Here is a 14,229-nt window from a genome sequence, read left to right as displayed (position 1 = left end):
GGCCTCCCCCCACCCCTGGGAATCCATTGTAACATCAAGGAATTACATCCGCTCCAAAAAAAGGACACCCTCCATAATATGTAAGGTTAATGTTTAACATCTAATATTTGAGTTTGTTTGTTTGTTTAGATATTTCTTACCTGCCCCTCCAATGGTCTCAGGGCAGTATACATCAATAAAATACAAAATACAATAAACAAAAATCCAGGTAAAATACAAATAAAACCTATTTATTCATTCATTAATTTATATTTCAACTTCTATACTGCCACTCCGATATAGCTCGTGGTGGTTCACAAAGGAAAATCTTACAACAATAAATTCCCCATAAAACAATCATTAAGACCCCAGTCATAAACAGTAAAAACCCCAATTACAACCCCCCCATGACAACACCCTCCCCACCCCCCCTCTCACAGATCTTCTGATACAAAAGTCTCAGGGGAGCCAAGATCTCATAAATCAATGAGGGGCGGCTCTCCCTTGCCCTAGTGGAAGAGCTCCATTTTGCAGACCCTGTAGAACTGAGAAAGTTTTGACTGGCCTCGCAGTTCTCCCAGGAGCTCGTTCCACCAGGGTCCTGGCCCTGGTTAAGGCCAGGTAAACCCCACTCCGGCTGGCGACCTCTAACAGATTCATACCCGTTGAGCATAAAGCCCTGCAGGGAGCATAAGGAGCTAGGCGGTCCCACAGGTACGTGGGACCCAAACCACAGATGGCCTGAAAGGTTAACACCAGAACCTTGAACTTGATCTGGGCCGCAACCGGCAACCAACGCAGCTGCCTCAGCACAGACTTGATGTGGGCCCTCCAAGACGTTCCTGTGAGCAGGGGTAGTCAACCTGCGGTCCTCCAGATGTTCATGGACTACAATTCCAAACACCAGCAGGGGCTCATGGGAATTGTAGTCCACGAACATCTGGAGGACTACAGGTTGACTACCTCTGCCTTCGAGGACCCTAGCAGCCGCATTTTGCACCAGTTGCAATTTCTGGGTCAAGGACAAGGGCAAGTTACAGAAATCTAATCTGGAAGTGATGACTCTGGATGACTCTGGCCAAGCAGTCTGAGGACAGATAGGACGCTAGCAGCTTTGCCTGGTGCAGATGGAAGAATGTCATGCGTGCTACCCCTACAACCCGGGCCTCCGTAGAAAGGGAGGCATCCCAGATCACCCCCAAATCTCTAGCAGAGGCAATGTTGAGCTGCATCTCAGCCTGTGGCAGGAAGGGGCGCTTCCTGGTCTGCTGCCTTGACAGGATTCAAAGTCAGATCTCCATCACAGGATTTCACTCTTTAAAAACACTTGATCCCTCAGTGCTGCGAGGGGGAGGAAGTTCTATTCTGGCTAGAATCATAGAGTTGGAAGGGGCCATAGAGGCCATCTAGTCCAACCCCCTGCTCAACGCAGGATCAGCCCAGAGCATCCTAAAGCATCCAAGAAAAGTGTATATCCAACCTTTGCTTGAAGACTGCCAGTGAGGGGGAGCTCACCACCTCCTTTGGCAGCCTATTCCACTGCTCAACTACTCTGACTATGAAAATTTTTTCCCTGATATCTAGCCTATATCGTTGTACTTGAAGTTTAAACCCATTACTGCGTGTCCTCTCCTCTGCAGCCAACAGAAACAGCATCCTGCCCTCCTCCAAGTGACAACCTTTCAAATACTTAAAGAGGGCTATCATGTCCCCTCTCAACCTCCTTTTCTCCAGGCTGAACATTCCCAAGTCCCTCAACCTATCTTCATAGGGCTTGGTCCCTTGGCCCCAGATCTATCCTCATCGCTCTCCTCTGTACCGTTTCAATTTTATCTGCGTCCTTCTTGAAGTGAGGCCTCCAGAACTGCACACAGTACTCCAGGTGTGGTCTGACCAGTGCCGTATACAATGGGACTATGACATCTTGTGCTTTTGATGTGATGCCCCTGTTAATACAGCCCAAAATGGCATTCGCCTTTTTTACCGCTGCATCACACTGCCTGCTCATGTTTAGCTTACAATCCACAAGTACCCCAAGGTCTCGTTCACACACAGTGCTACCTAGAAGCGTATCCCCTATCCAGTAGGCATGCTTTTCATTTTTCTGACCCAGATGCAGAACTTTACACTTATCTTTATTAAATTGCATCTTGTTCTCATTTGCCCATTTTTCCATTGTGTTCAGATCTCGTTGAACTCTGTCTCTATCTTCCGGAGTATTTGCCAGTCCTCCCAATCTGGTGTCATCTGCAAACTTGATGAGTAGTCCCTCCACCCCCTCATCTAGATCATTAATAAATATGTTAAAAAGTACCGGACCGAGCACCGAGCCCTGAGGTACCCCGCTACTCGCCTCTCTCCAGTCTGATGAAACACCACTGACAACAACTCTTTGAGTGCGGTTCTCTAACCAATTCCCTATCTACCTATCTGAAAATCCAGATTGCAGTCCTTCAATTTATCCATCAGAACATCATGGGGAACCTTATCAAAAGTTTTACTAAAATCCAAGTAAACAACATCAACCGAATTTCCCCGATCCAGCAAACCTGTTACTTGGTCAAAAAAGGGAAACCAGGTTGGTCTGGCAGGACCTGTTGGAGACAAATTCATGCTGACCAAATTGTCCTCCAGATGTTTGCAGATCGCTCCCTTTAATATCTGCTCCATTATCTTCCCCACAACAGAGGTCAGACTCACTGGTCTGTAGTTTCCCGGGTCATCCTTCCTCCCTTTTTTGAAGATTGGAATAACGTTTCCTCTCTTCCAGTCCTTCGGGACATCTCCAGTCCTTAAAGAGGTCCCAAAGATGATGGACAAGGGTTGCTCAAATTCTCCGGAAAATTCTTTGAGCACGCTTGGGTCCATTTCATCCGGCCCAGGGGATTTGAACTCATCCAGTGCAGCTAAATGCCTCTCGACCACCTCTCTGTCCATGTCAACCTGCCACCCAGACACTATCTCTTGGCTACTGCCATCTCTAGATGTGCCTAAACCCTTTGACCTGTGGGAAAAAACAGATGTAAAATAGGCGCTGAGCCTTTCTGCTTTCTCTGCATCCTCCGTTAGAGTTTGTCCATCCGCACCCAACAGTGGGCCTATTGCCTCCTTTACTTTACGTTTGCTCCTCACATAACTGAAAAATCTTTTCTTGTTACAGTGGGCTTCTCTGGCCAATCTTGGTTCAATCTCAGCTTTGGCCTTTCTGATGATTGATCTACAGTGCCTAGTAACCTGTAGGTACTCTTCTTTAGAGCTCTGTCCTTCCCTCCATTTCCTGAACATTTCCCTTTTCTTTTTTAGTTCCTCTTGAAGTTCTCTGTTCATCCAAATAGGCTTCTTAGAGCTCCTGCAGTGTTTTCGTCTTTCTGGGATAGTCATTGATTGAGCATGCAATAGCTCTTGTTTGAGGAGCGCCCACCCTTCACATTCTCCCTTCCCTTCCAGCATTCTCGTCCATGGTATGACATTATGTATCTGAGTTTATTAAAGTTTGCCCTACGAAAATCCAACATCCACGTCTGGCTACAAGTTTCCTTGCTTCCCCATCTCAAAAGGAAGCTAGAAGCTTCCGTGTGCATGCTGGACCCAAGCTTTGTTGACCCAGATCCAAATTCCTACTCTTTGTGCAATCCTGCTAGGTGACCTTGGCCATGTCTCCCGCTCTCAGTCTAAGCTACCACTGTGGGTACAAAGGAGGAGAAGGAGGCGTGAAATCTATTCCATCTGCAGCAGTCTGCAGCTCAGCCAAGGCCACTATGTTACATATTTACATCACCTTTCTCTCCGGGAGCGCATGAAGGGAGGTGATTGGTCGTAGCAGCCAATAAACAACACAGTGGGATTTGAATCATGGAAATCGGGAACCGTCCAGAAATCTAGAGACAGAAGAAGTGACCCAAAGCACAAATATGGCCGTGACGTATTGAACAATGCTGAAAACCACCCAGCTGTCTGCAGGAGGGAGCCCATCTTGCTTCCCAGCCCCAGGGCCTCTGTCTTGGAGGGCTCAGTTTCAGGCATGCTGCTGACCACCCAGGCCAGAACTCCGTGCCAGGCGGGCCAGAGGTTAAAAAGCGTGTGGGGAGACCTGCCCTGTGAGGACCCGGCCAAGACCACCCTCCGTGCCCGGTTATGTTGGAGGGGGGCTGCCCCAGGAGTCTCCTTCCCACCATGGAGGGGAGCCACGCAGATGACCCCGGAGGGCCCAGCCCTGTGGGGAAAGGCTGGGGGGCCGGGGGGGCCTCTTGGAGGAGGCTGTCCCTTGGAGGGGCTCCCGACGGTGTTCATTGCGGTGAGCTGGATGGAGCGGGGCGGCCAACCTCGGCTGCATTGGAGGTGGGCGAACTTTGCCACCTGGAGACCCGCTGCGATTCCGGGAGATCCCCAGGCCCCGCCTGGAGGCTGCCTGCCGGTTGGCCTACCCTGCAGGGCGGGCGCCCGCTCGGCTCCCCGCCTCCGCCGGGCCCCGCAGCGCCCTCTGGGGGGCAGTTCCGGCGACAACCCGGAAGACGGCCGGGCGACGGCGCTTCCGGTGGGCGGAGCGGCCTGGGCGCTGAGTGACGCGGCGGGCCCGAGGCAGGCGATGGGCGCTACGTCACTTCCGCCCCGCCCCGGAAGCTGCGAGAGGCGGCCGGGAAGATGTCGCCCACCATGGCGGCGGAGGCGGAAGCGGCGGCGGCGTCGGGCTCGGCGGCCGAGCTGCTCCTGCATCGGCTGGCGGCGGCGGGGGCGTCGTGTGAGGGCGGGCTGTGCAGCCTGGCGGCGGCGGCGGCGCTGGGCCTGGAGCACCAAGTGCTGGTCGGGGCGGTGAAGAGCCTGCAGGCGCTGGGCGCGGTGAGCGGAGGGAGGGGGCGGGGCTTCGCAGGCCTGGCCCCGATTGGCTGGCCTGGGAGGATGGACCGCTCGCTCGGCCAATAGCGGCCCTCCCTGCGGCTGGCGTGCTGGCCTCGCTTTGACGCCTGGGGGCGGAGCCCGTGGTGCTCCCTTCTGGCCCCACGACAGCCCTGCGAGGGAGGCCAGGGGGAATGATTGGCCCTAGCCCAGTGCGGGGGGGGGGAGGGTCAAAATTTCCCTCGGGCAAGGCATGGATGCCAGGCCTCAGGGGGAAAATGCTTTGAGACTTTGGGGGTGGAGCCGGGAGTGTCGGGGATTTGGGGCAGGGGGGACCCAGTGGTGGGGATGCCGTAGAGGCCACCCTCAAGGGGAATGGATCCAATATCATAGGTGTCGTAGCAGGGGATCCCCAGCTGCCACCTGGGGATTGGCTACCCAAAGAAGTCATTTGCCTGGCGTTAGACGCATTCATGGAAGAGCCGAGCAGCCCCTTGTGGCAGGGGAGGGGCTCTGCAGAGGCAAATCCTGCAGAATTAGGTCGCAAGTGATGGGGAACACCTCAGCCTTGAAGGACAAGTGCCTGACTTGGTGTAAGGCAGCTTGTTTAAGGGCTTGGGCCAGAACACCAGCAGGATCGTCAGTGATGCCAGCTCCTTTATGCAGGCTGACGGGTTCTAGCTTGGGCATAAGTCTACCATGGCAGTGAGCTCTGGCCCATTAGGGAGCTGGGGTAGGGAGACGATCCTGGCCTCTTGTCTAAGCCAGCGGCAGATGGTTGTGCCAGTGGAACAGTAAAAACAGAGGTCCTTCTGAGTTTCTTGGGGTCTTGCTAGGTGGGGCCCTGTTTACCCAGTTCTCTTTGAGACACTCTCTCTGCCATGCAACCCCACCCTCTCTCCTTAAAGCACTTTCCATCTGGTAACTGTTCTCATTAGGTGATTGAGGCTGAACAGCGGACTTCGAAGAAGTGGGAACTGACACCAGAAGGCGAAGAAGTTGTCCGAGAAGGGAGCCAAGAAGTCCGGGTCTTCAACAGCATCCCGCTGGAGGGATTGGCCCAGAGTGAGCTGATGGTAAAACGTACTGTCCCCTCCCCCACTCACTGACCTGAAACACTCTGTTGATGCTCCTGAAACGGGGAGCGGCCAGGGCTCAATGGCGGGGCATCTGGCATGTAGAAGGTCCCCAGTTCCATCCCCAGCAGCTCCAGTGGAAAGGAGCAGTCAGGAGAGGATGGGGAAGACCTTTGCCTGAGCCCTTGGAGAGCAGTTACCAGTCTGAGTGGACAATGCTGACCTTGATGGATCAGCAGAATCCCTGATTCCAGCTTTTGCATTTGCTGTGAATCTGGATTGAAGCTCCTCCCTTCTTTCTCCAGGGTGATGGTGCTTGATTCTGTGCCTTGTGGTGGTTTCTCTGCAGAAGCTGTCCTGTGGAAAGGTTGGATTCAGCAAAGCAATGTCCAGCAAATGGATCCAGCTAGACAAGAGTGCTGAGGGAGGGCCCCGCGTCTTCCGAGCGGTGAGTGGCCCCACTGCCTTCTCTGCCTTAGGCTCTCTGGTGTTGCCGGGCGGTTGAAGGTTGCCGTGAGCCTTGTCCCGTTTCCTTGTGATGAGAGCATCCAGGCACTGGCCTCCGAGATCTTTGCTTTCCCCCCTCTAGGTGGAGAGCGTGCAGGACATGGTGAGGGCAAAACTGGTCCAGGTGCAGCAGGGGGAGGCCGACAGTCTGGAGGAGAAAGACAAGAGCGAACTGAAGAAGCGCAAACTCCTGGCGGAAGTGTAAGTTCAGCCGAGCCCAGCACACACACCCCCCCCCCCCCCCCGTGTTCCCGGGGCTTGACTCCACCAAGGTGGGAGAAATCACTCATGATAGCGCCATCATGCCACCAAGCCTTGTTTGTCCGTCCGCTGGATGATTCTGGGTGATCTTTAGGTGATGGGCTCTCCTTCGTGCCTGGAGTTCCAAAAAACAAGCTGGGATCACAGAGTAAAACCTGACAACAAATAACACGGTGACTTGTAGCTACTGTATTTTATAGTAGTAGTAATAATAGAAATAACTAATAAAGTCTCACAACAGATAATCTGATCTTGTATCACAAAAACTAGCAAAAGTCCCCTTTTTGTGATCCTAACAGGATTACGTTATTAGTTCTGAGATTTATCTGTTACTATTTATGTACCTATGTAAGGACCATTTGGATTTTTATGAACTAAGAAATACAGTAATACAATCATTGTCACAGTTGTCACAGCCCAGGTCCCTGCCTTGCTTTGTGTTCCTGACCGGTGTTGACCGAGCATTCCTAGGGAAACCTTCACAGTGTGAGGTGCACGTGGCCTCCGTAGCCCTTCCCCAGGATGCCTTGGGGCACGTATGCAGAGCAGGAGCATTGAAAGAGATTGTGTTCCATCTCCACATGTGCAAAGTGTTTCAATCTCTGCAGAGCATTCATGAAGGGAAGGTTTGGAAACTGCTTTTCCCATTATCTCATTTGTACTGTGTGCATAGCCTCTCACTGGCCAAGCAAATTTTTAGCTGTGGTCTGGATTTGAAATCAGATTTGGTGAATTATGTCCATGGGATTACATTGATTTATTTGATTGATTGCTCACATTTAGATTCCATCACTCCCAGCACGGCTTGCTCACAACATATAGATAAATGAGTAAAACAATTTTAAAGCCCCCTCACCTCCCACTCCCTCCCACACCAGCCCCAGCATACCCACCCACCCCACTACCCAACTGGATCCTGAAGTTCGAGCCCTGTGTGTGTGTTGAACCACAACACCCACCTCTGTCTCTGGTGGTATTCTCTGGCAATAGGTATTTGGGAGCCTCCTGCCTCTTTGTTTCCTGGAATTAACCATGCAGTTTTATGTTTGCTTGCAGGACTATGAAAACGTACTGGATCAAAAAAGGCAGTGCTTTTAGCACTACCGTCACCAAGCAGGAGACAGACCTGACGCCAGAGATGATAGCCAGGTGAGGACCATAGGCCCTTCTCAAGGGGAACCAACAGCAGGGCCTGAGTTCTTCTCCAGACTCACTTCCATGCCTCCAGGTGGCTCCCAAAGTTCCCAAAGCCACCTGTGTGTTCTCAGTCTGGGCCTTGGCTTAGGACATGGCGGCTTCTTTCCACAGAATTCAGCAATGTCTAAAAGGTGACCTTACACACTAAATTGACAGAAGATTTGAGCAAAGAGTTCCTCCCTGTTTACCACTTCTGCACTCCACAGGCAGAAGGAGGGGATTATTCCTTTAGCAAGACTGCGGTTTGGAGGGGCTCAGGGCATTTGAGAAGACCCGCCCCCTCTGGTGACATTAATTCTTTGTCCCCCACTCTCCTTCCCCTTCCCCAACCTTGCAGTGGCTCTTGGAGAGACATGAAGTTCAAGGCGTATAACTTTGAGGCCCTGGGAATCATGCCCGAAAGCGGTCATCTCCACCCACTGCTGAAAGTCCGTAGCCAGTTCCGACAGATCTTCCTGGAAATGGGGTGTGTATCTTACCTGCAATATCTTGGACAGGAAACTGCAGTCTTTGGAACCAAGAGTTGTTCTCCCACATCTTGTGCAATCGAGAGGTGTCAGAAAACAAGGGAGGGTGCGCACATGGAGTCCTTCTCAGCTGGCTTCCTTGGGAGGAAAAAGTGGGGCTCCAGCCACGGCACAGAGGTTTCGCTCGGTCTGCATCCAGGGATCTCATCTGGTCCATTAATTTATCCATGCAGGCCATTCCTAGTGAGGGAAGGAGGCTGGAAGAGCACCAGTGATGGGGGCAAAAATCTTAATTTTTCAAAATACTCTGTCTTGTAGTCTTTCCTGAGAGGAAGGCTGAGGCAAACCTCCACATTCAGAGGCATGAATCCTCTGAAACCCAGTGCCAAGAGGGAACATCAAGGAAAGGCCTTGGCTTCTCTGCCCTGTCACTGGTCCTCCAGAGGAACTGGTTGGCCCCTGAGTGAGGCAGGAGGCTGGAGTAGATGGACCTTCCCCGGTCTGACCCAGCAGGGCTCTTCCAATGTTTTCATCAGGGGAAGGCCTCGGCGCCTCTGCCCTGTTGTGGGCCGTCTAGAGCAACTGGTTGTCCCCTGAATGAGACAGGATGCTGTACGAGGTGGACCCCTGGTGTGATCCAGCAGGACTCTTCTTATGATCTCCCTCTGTCCATGGATAACACAGTAGAAGCCAGTCCTCTTGGTTTGCTGGCTTGGTGACTAAAAACAGAACAAGCAAGGCTAAACTGTAGTATAGACACAATAAACTGCTCTTTGGCTTCTCCTCTGTTGCAAGTGTGCTGCTGGTAAGATATGGAAGGTTGTAAATTTTTGGTCTTTTAGATGACTGTAACTGTAAATGTCTTTTGGATTTATAAAAAATTATTATATACAATTTAACTTAGTTAAAAATATTTACAATGCACGATAATGACATCCTGCACATGACTGAGAACAAACACGTTTTACAAGTTTCCATTGGTCTGTATTACAGGGTAGCCTTGCTTGTTTTGTTTTCTCTGGTTCATATACTGGGTACCCCTCTTTTTCATACGTTGGCTTGGTGACTGTAGGCTTGTCCCCCGCTCAGTTTCACAGAAATGCCCACCAACAACTTCATCGAGAGCTCCTTCTGGAACTTTGATGCCCTTTTCCAGCCGCAGCAGCATCCGGCCCGGGACCAGCACGACACCTTCTTCCTTAAGGGTCAGTTGTGTTGCTTGGCTCTGGCAGGGCTGGCGTCCTCTTTTGCAGACAGGGGCTCATGGGAATTGTATTCCATGGACATCTGGAGGGCCACAGTTTGCCTACCCCTGCACTAGGGATTAGACTCGCCACCTCCAGCTTGGGAAGCTTCTAGAAATTTGGGGGTGGAGACTGAGGAGGACAGAGACTTCAGGGGGATGTTCAGTGGCACACCGTCCACCCACCCCAACATCCCTTTTCTCCTGAGGAAATCAGCATGCTGGGAGGGGTGGTCATACAAATCTAATAGTTGATTAATCCTCAGCTTGTGTTCTTTCCAGATCCTGCCGAAGCCACGGACTTCCCAATGGATTATCTGAAGAGGGTCAAGCGGGTGCACTCCCAAGGGGGCTACGGGTCCCAGGGGTGAGACTGACCAACTGTGTGTGTGTGTGGCTAGAGTTGGTTCTGGGGATCCGGACATTGGATTGGATCAGCACATGGAGCTCTTTGCCACAGGATATAATGGAAGACTCTGCCTGGGGCAGCGATGCCCTCTATTGTTGGTACTTTGGGGGCAACAGCGAGAGGGCTTCTGGAGTCCTGGCCCGATAGTGAACCTGCTGATGGCCCCTCAGTTTTGGCCATTGCATGACATGGACTGAATGGGCCATTGGTCTGATTCAGCATGACTTATGTTCTCACATCAGGGAGTTGTGGTTTGAAAACATCAGCACTCTGTTTGGCTGTGAGAGATCCATTGCACCCAGTTTGGGAGGCCAGGTGATTGGTTGCAGCACCATGCACAGCAGCATGCACAGTGAATTGTTATTAACATGTTAATATCCCAGTTTTGCTCAAGTGCCAATCAAAACGGACAGAATAAAACCCAGGTTTCCTCCCTAAAAGATGCCTGTGTGCTTAGCACAAGTGACATTATATTGATGCCACCCACTCCAAAGTTATGGAGAGGTTTTGCATAGATATTGAGCAACCTCAGAGGGAGAACAGACCTTTGGGGCACGCAAGATCCCAGTCTTTTCCGCTCGGGCATCTGGAGGATAACGGGCACAGTTCTCTTTGTTGCCTGTCACAGGAATCATTCCAGGCCTTAAAATAAGTAGCCCTGCTGGATAGTGTAGGCAAAGAGAAGTCACAATAATTAATGAGGCTGTTAGGATCCTACAATAAAGGACCGGCCACTTTCCACATTCAAGTTTATTTCCGTTCCTCTGTGCTTCACTAGCCTTTGGTGCAGGCTGGAAATCTCTTTTGCCTCTAGCACCAGGGAAGGCACCAGAACAGCCATTTAGCCCTCTAGAGGAGGGATAGTCAAACTGCGGCCCTCCAGATGTCCATGGACTACAATTCCCAGGAGCCCCTGCCAGCGAATGCTGGCAGGGGCTCCTGGGAATTGTAGTCCATGGACATCTGGAGGGCCGCAGTTTGACTGCCCCTAGAGGCTGCCATGGGGCAGGGTGGGGGGATTCCCAGTTCTGTGCTGGAACATTCTCTCTCTCCTTTGTTTATGTTTGAACCTCCAATTCCAGGAAGCTAGCACTTGGGGTTTTTCTTTGGTTGCGTTACTTGTATTGGTTCTCTCGGTTTCCTTCTCCTGTGTTCTCTCTCTACTATGTTTTGTTTTAAACATATTTTAAAAACATCGGTGTCGGGGGCTTGAAGCTGCAGAGGGCGGGGGGAGCAGTAACCTCAGTCTCTCGGAGGAGCGGCCACTCCACCTGCAAGCCATTCACCGGTGACACCACATCCAACGATTCTTCATGCTGAACGTTGACCAGTTAATGCACTTCCCCTTGTTCCTCTCCCAGGTACAAATACGATTGGAAGCTGGAAGAGGCTCGGAAGAACGTGCTTCGGACGCACACCACAGCTGTCAGCGCGCGTATGCTCTATCAACTGGCACAGCAGGTGGTTGCCCTCAGCCCATGTCCCTTCCTGGCTCTGTGGGGGACGGCCGAAAAGCAGGGCCAGGGAGTGAGTGGCGGAGGCCGCATCCACGTCTGGTGGGGTCATCTGGCCTCGCCTGACGTTGGGGCCGCGCTTGGCGAGACAGAAGTCCCTGATTTTTTCCAACTGTTTCCCCTGCAGGAGAAGTTCGCCCCTGCCAAGTACTTCTCCATCGACCGGGTCTTCAGGAACGAGACGTTGGACGCTACCCACTTGGCCGAGTTCCACCAGATCGAAGGGGTGGTGGCTGACTATGGCTTGACGCTGGGAGACCTGATGGGGGTCCTCAAGGAGTTTTTCACCAAGCTGGGTAAGAGCTGTTGAGCGGGGAGAGGGAGAGGAGGAGGAGGAGGAGGAGAAGGGCTGAAGGAGAGGGAGAGGTTTTCATCTTCTCTCTTCCGCAGGAATTACACAGTTGCGGTTCAAGCCGGCTTACAATCCTTACACAGAGCCCAGCATGGAGGTGTTCAGCTACCACCAGGGTAAGTGCGGGCCAAGAAGGCCGCAAGGGGGTACCCTCTGTGCCCCGTCTGACCCTCTCTGTGGAGCATAAAGCAAGTAGCCCAGGAGCCAACTTGATCAGCAAACATGTCCTTGGTATTCAGCCCTGTGGAGCAGAAGCCACCATGTTTAAGGGAGAGAACAGGCAGTCCGGCACCCTGATCTCTGTTCACTTTCTTACCTGTGAACCGTTTCAGATAGTTCAGATTTTTCCACTCTGGCCAGGAAGGCAGCTACGTCGTCGTCACTGGCTTTAGGAGGAATTCCATCTGCTCCCAACTTAGCCCCGGTAATCCCCTTATGACTCACACAAGCACAGAACTCGGTCGGCCTGATCGTACGCTACAAGTGAGAATGTTTTTCCATTGTGGCGACACAGCCTGGCAGTGCTTGGATGGTCTCCTATTTCAGGAGGTTCCAGGTGGCCTCAGATTTCGACTTCCTCTCTTCCGCCGGCCTTCAGTATGAGGCTCAGGAATATTCACCAGCCCCAAAGGAGTCCGTTCATTGCATTTAGCCCTCCTGGGGTAGAGAAGAGAGCTCTGTTTAAAAGGCTGCTGTAAATACTCCGCAAATTAACACTTCATGATTTTGAAACCCATTTGGGGGGGGGGGGGGGATAACCTTGCACTCTCCAGAGAGGGAGGAAGGAGCCAGCCACTGTGGACTGAGGGGCATTCTGTCGCTCTTCCAGCCTTCTGCAGCCACGGGGAAGGCCCTGCACATAGGGGAGCACTGGGGTAGCCATCCCCTCACCTCAGTGGGGAAGCCATTGCAAATTCCGTGTGGAAAACAGTTTGCAGGTGGCTCTCATCTTCCAAACTCTTCCATGGCTGGCAGCTGGCTGTTCATCCCCAGGCTGGCTGCCCCTCCTGCCCCCTCCCCCCTTCTAATGGTGCCCCCTTCTTCATTTCCATTGCAGGCCTGAGGAAGTGGGTGGAGGTGGGCAACTCCGGAGTCTTCCGCCCAGAGATGCTGCTCCCGATGGGCCTGCCGGAGGGGGTCTCCGTCATTGCGTGGGGGCTGTCGCTGGAGCGGTGAGTGTCTCGAGCCCCCCTGCCCACCTTAAGCCCCCCATGGCTATCCTGGCTGCCCTGAGGCTGCTACTCCCAAGGGGTGGAGAGTGTCTTAGGCCACATCCTTCTCCGGCCTCCTCTCAGGCTCTTAGGTCAGCTGCAGTTAATCTGCCATTCTCCAGGCCTCAGGAACCGCTGCCCGGCCACCTGCCCTCCTGGAGGGGATCAGCCTCCACTTGGAGACTGCCAGACAGTCTGCTGCGTGGAGCTCCTGAAGCAGCAGCAGATGGGCAGGGTGGGACTGCAGGGTGAAAATCTGCAGGCCTGCCTTTGCCAGAGGTCCTCAGCCATGCCTGTGGGGAACTTTCTTTCACCTGCCTTGCCACAGTGGCCAACTACTTCGGAGTCCTCTGCACAAACATCTACACAGAATTCCCAGAAGAGCCTCCCCTCTCTTCCCTTCCAGGCCCACAATGATCAAGTACGGCATCAACAACATCCGGGAGCTGGTGGGTCACAAAGTCAACCTGCAGATGGTGTACGACAGCCCCCTTTGCCGCCTGGACGCCTAGATGGACCCCGCTGCCTGGCCGGCCTATTTATTATCGCTTCTGGTGGGAGCACCAGCCCTGCCCAAGCTCTCCTCTCCGCCAGCTTTGCCCTCTTTCTTTTTTTGAAGGAGAGTGGCAGTGACGTTCCTCGAGGGCCGGAGAATAACCCGGGACTTTCCCACTCTGCCTCTGAAAAGGACTTGTAAATCTAGAGGAGTTCAATAAAAGTGGCATCAGCCAAGAATATTAATCCACAACTGAGCAGACAGTCAGACTGGAGAGCAGTAGCAGCAGCGGGCTACGCTAGTAGCCTACTTGCCCTCTGTGAGGGGAGCTCATGGAGAACAGGAGGGCTCTGTGCAGCTCACACCTTTTCCTGGGATTTAGTTCCTTTGCTGTATCCAGCCAGCCTGCCCTACCCTTCCCTCCCTCCGCCTCTGCCTCTGCCTGTAAATACAACACTCTTTGCCATCTCGCTCACTGTGTATTTTCTCCACTCCTGTGTCTCCACCACGATTTCCCTCTCCTTCTCTGCCATGCCTTTCTTTCTTTAGCATGCAGGCCTTTTTGAGTCCAAGCAGTTGCCCAGGAGATGCTGCATGGGTGGGGCAGGTGGAGCGGGGGTCTTGTGGGTGGCCCTCACTACCACGCGGTCCCTGCGTCTGAGAGATGCTGAGAGACCAGGCCCC

General features: G+C 52.8%; 1 protein-coding gene across 2 annotated transcripts; it reads left to right on the top strand.

Moving 5' to 3' along the window:
- Nucleotides 1–4,544: 4,544 nt before the first annotated feature.
- FARSA (phenylalanyl-tRNA synthetase subunit alpha) lies at nt 4,545–14,015 on the top strand. Of its 2 annotated transcripts, none has more exons than XM_077329902.1 (13): nt 4,545–4,815; nt 5,751–5,888; nt 6,238–6,336; nt 6,478–6,596; nt 7,713–7,805; nt 8,191–8,319; nt 9,410–9,525; nt 9,846–9,930; nt 11,334–11,436; nt 11,614–11,782; nt 11,877–11,954; nt 12,896–13,010; nt 13,456–14,015. In XM_077329902.1, exons 1-13 carry the CDS (start codon nt 4,621–4,623, stop codon nt 13,559–13,561), a joined length of 1,545 nt encoding a protein of 514 aa, XP_077186017.1. In that variant the 5' UTR covers nt 4,545–4,620; the 3' UTR covers nt 13,562–14,015. The 2 variants fall into 2 exon arrangements, with proteins under 2 accessions (XP_077186017.1, XP_077186018.1); XM_077329903.1 differs by having other exon boundaries at nt 4,583–4,815; nt 11,334–11,433.
- The last annotated feature ends 214 nt before the right edge of the window (nt 14,016–14,229 follow it).

Source organism: Paroedura picta, chromosome 3 (assembly GCF_049243985.1).
Source record: "Paroedura picta isolate Pp20150507F chromosome 3, Ppicta_v3.0, whole genome shotgun sequence".
Lineage (NCBI taxonomy): Eukaryota > Metazoa > Chordata > Lepidosauria > Squamata > Gekkonidae > Paroedura > Paroedura picta.
The sequence above is the reverse complement of the archived record's forward strand: the minus strand, read 5'-3'. Positions and strand labels throughout refer to the sequence as shown.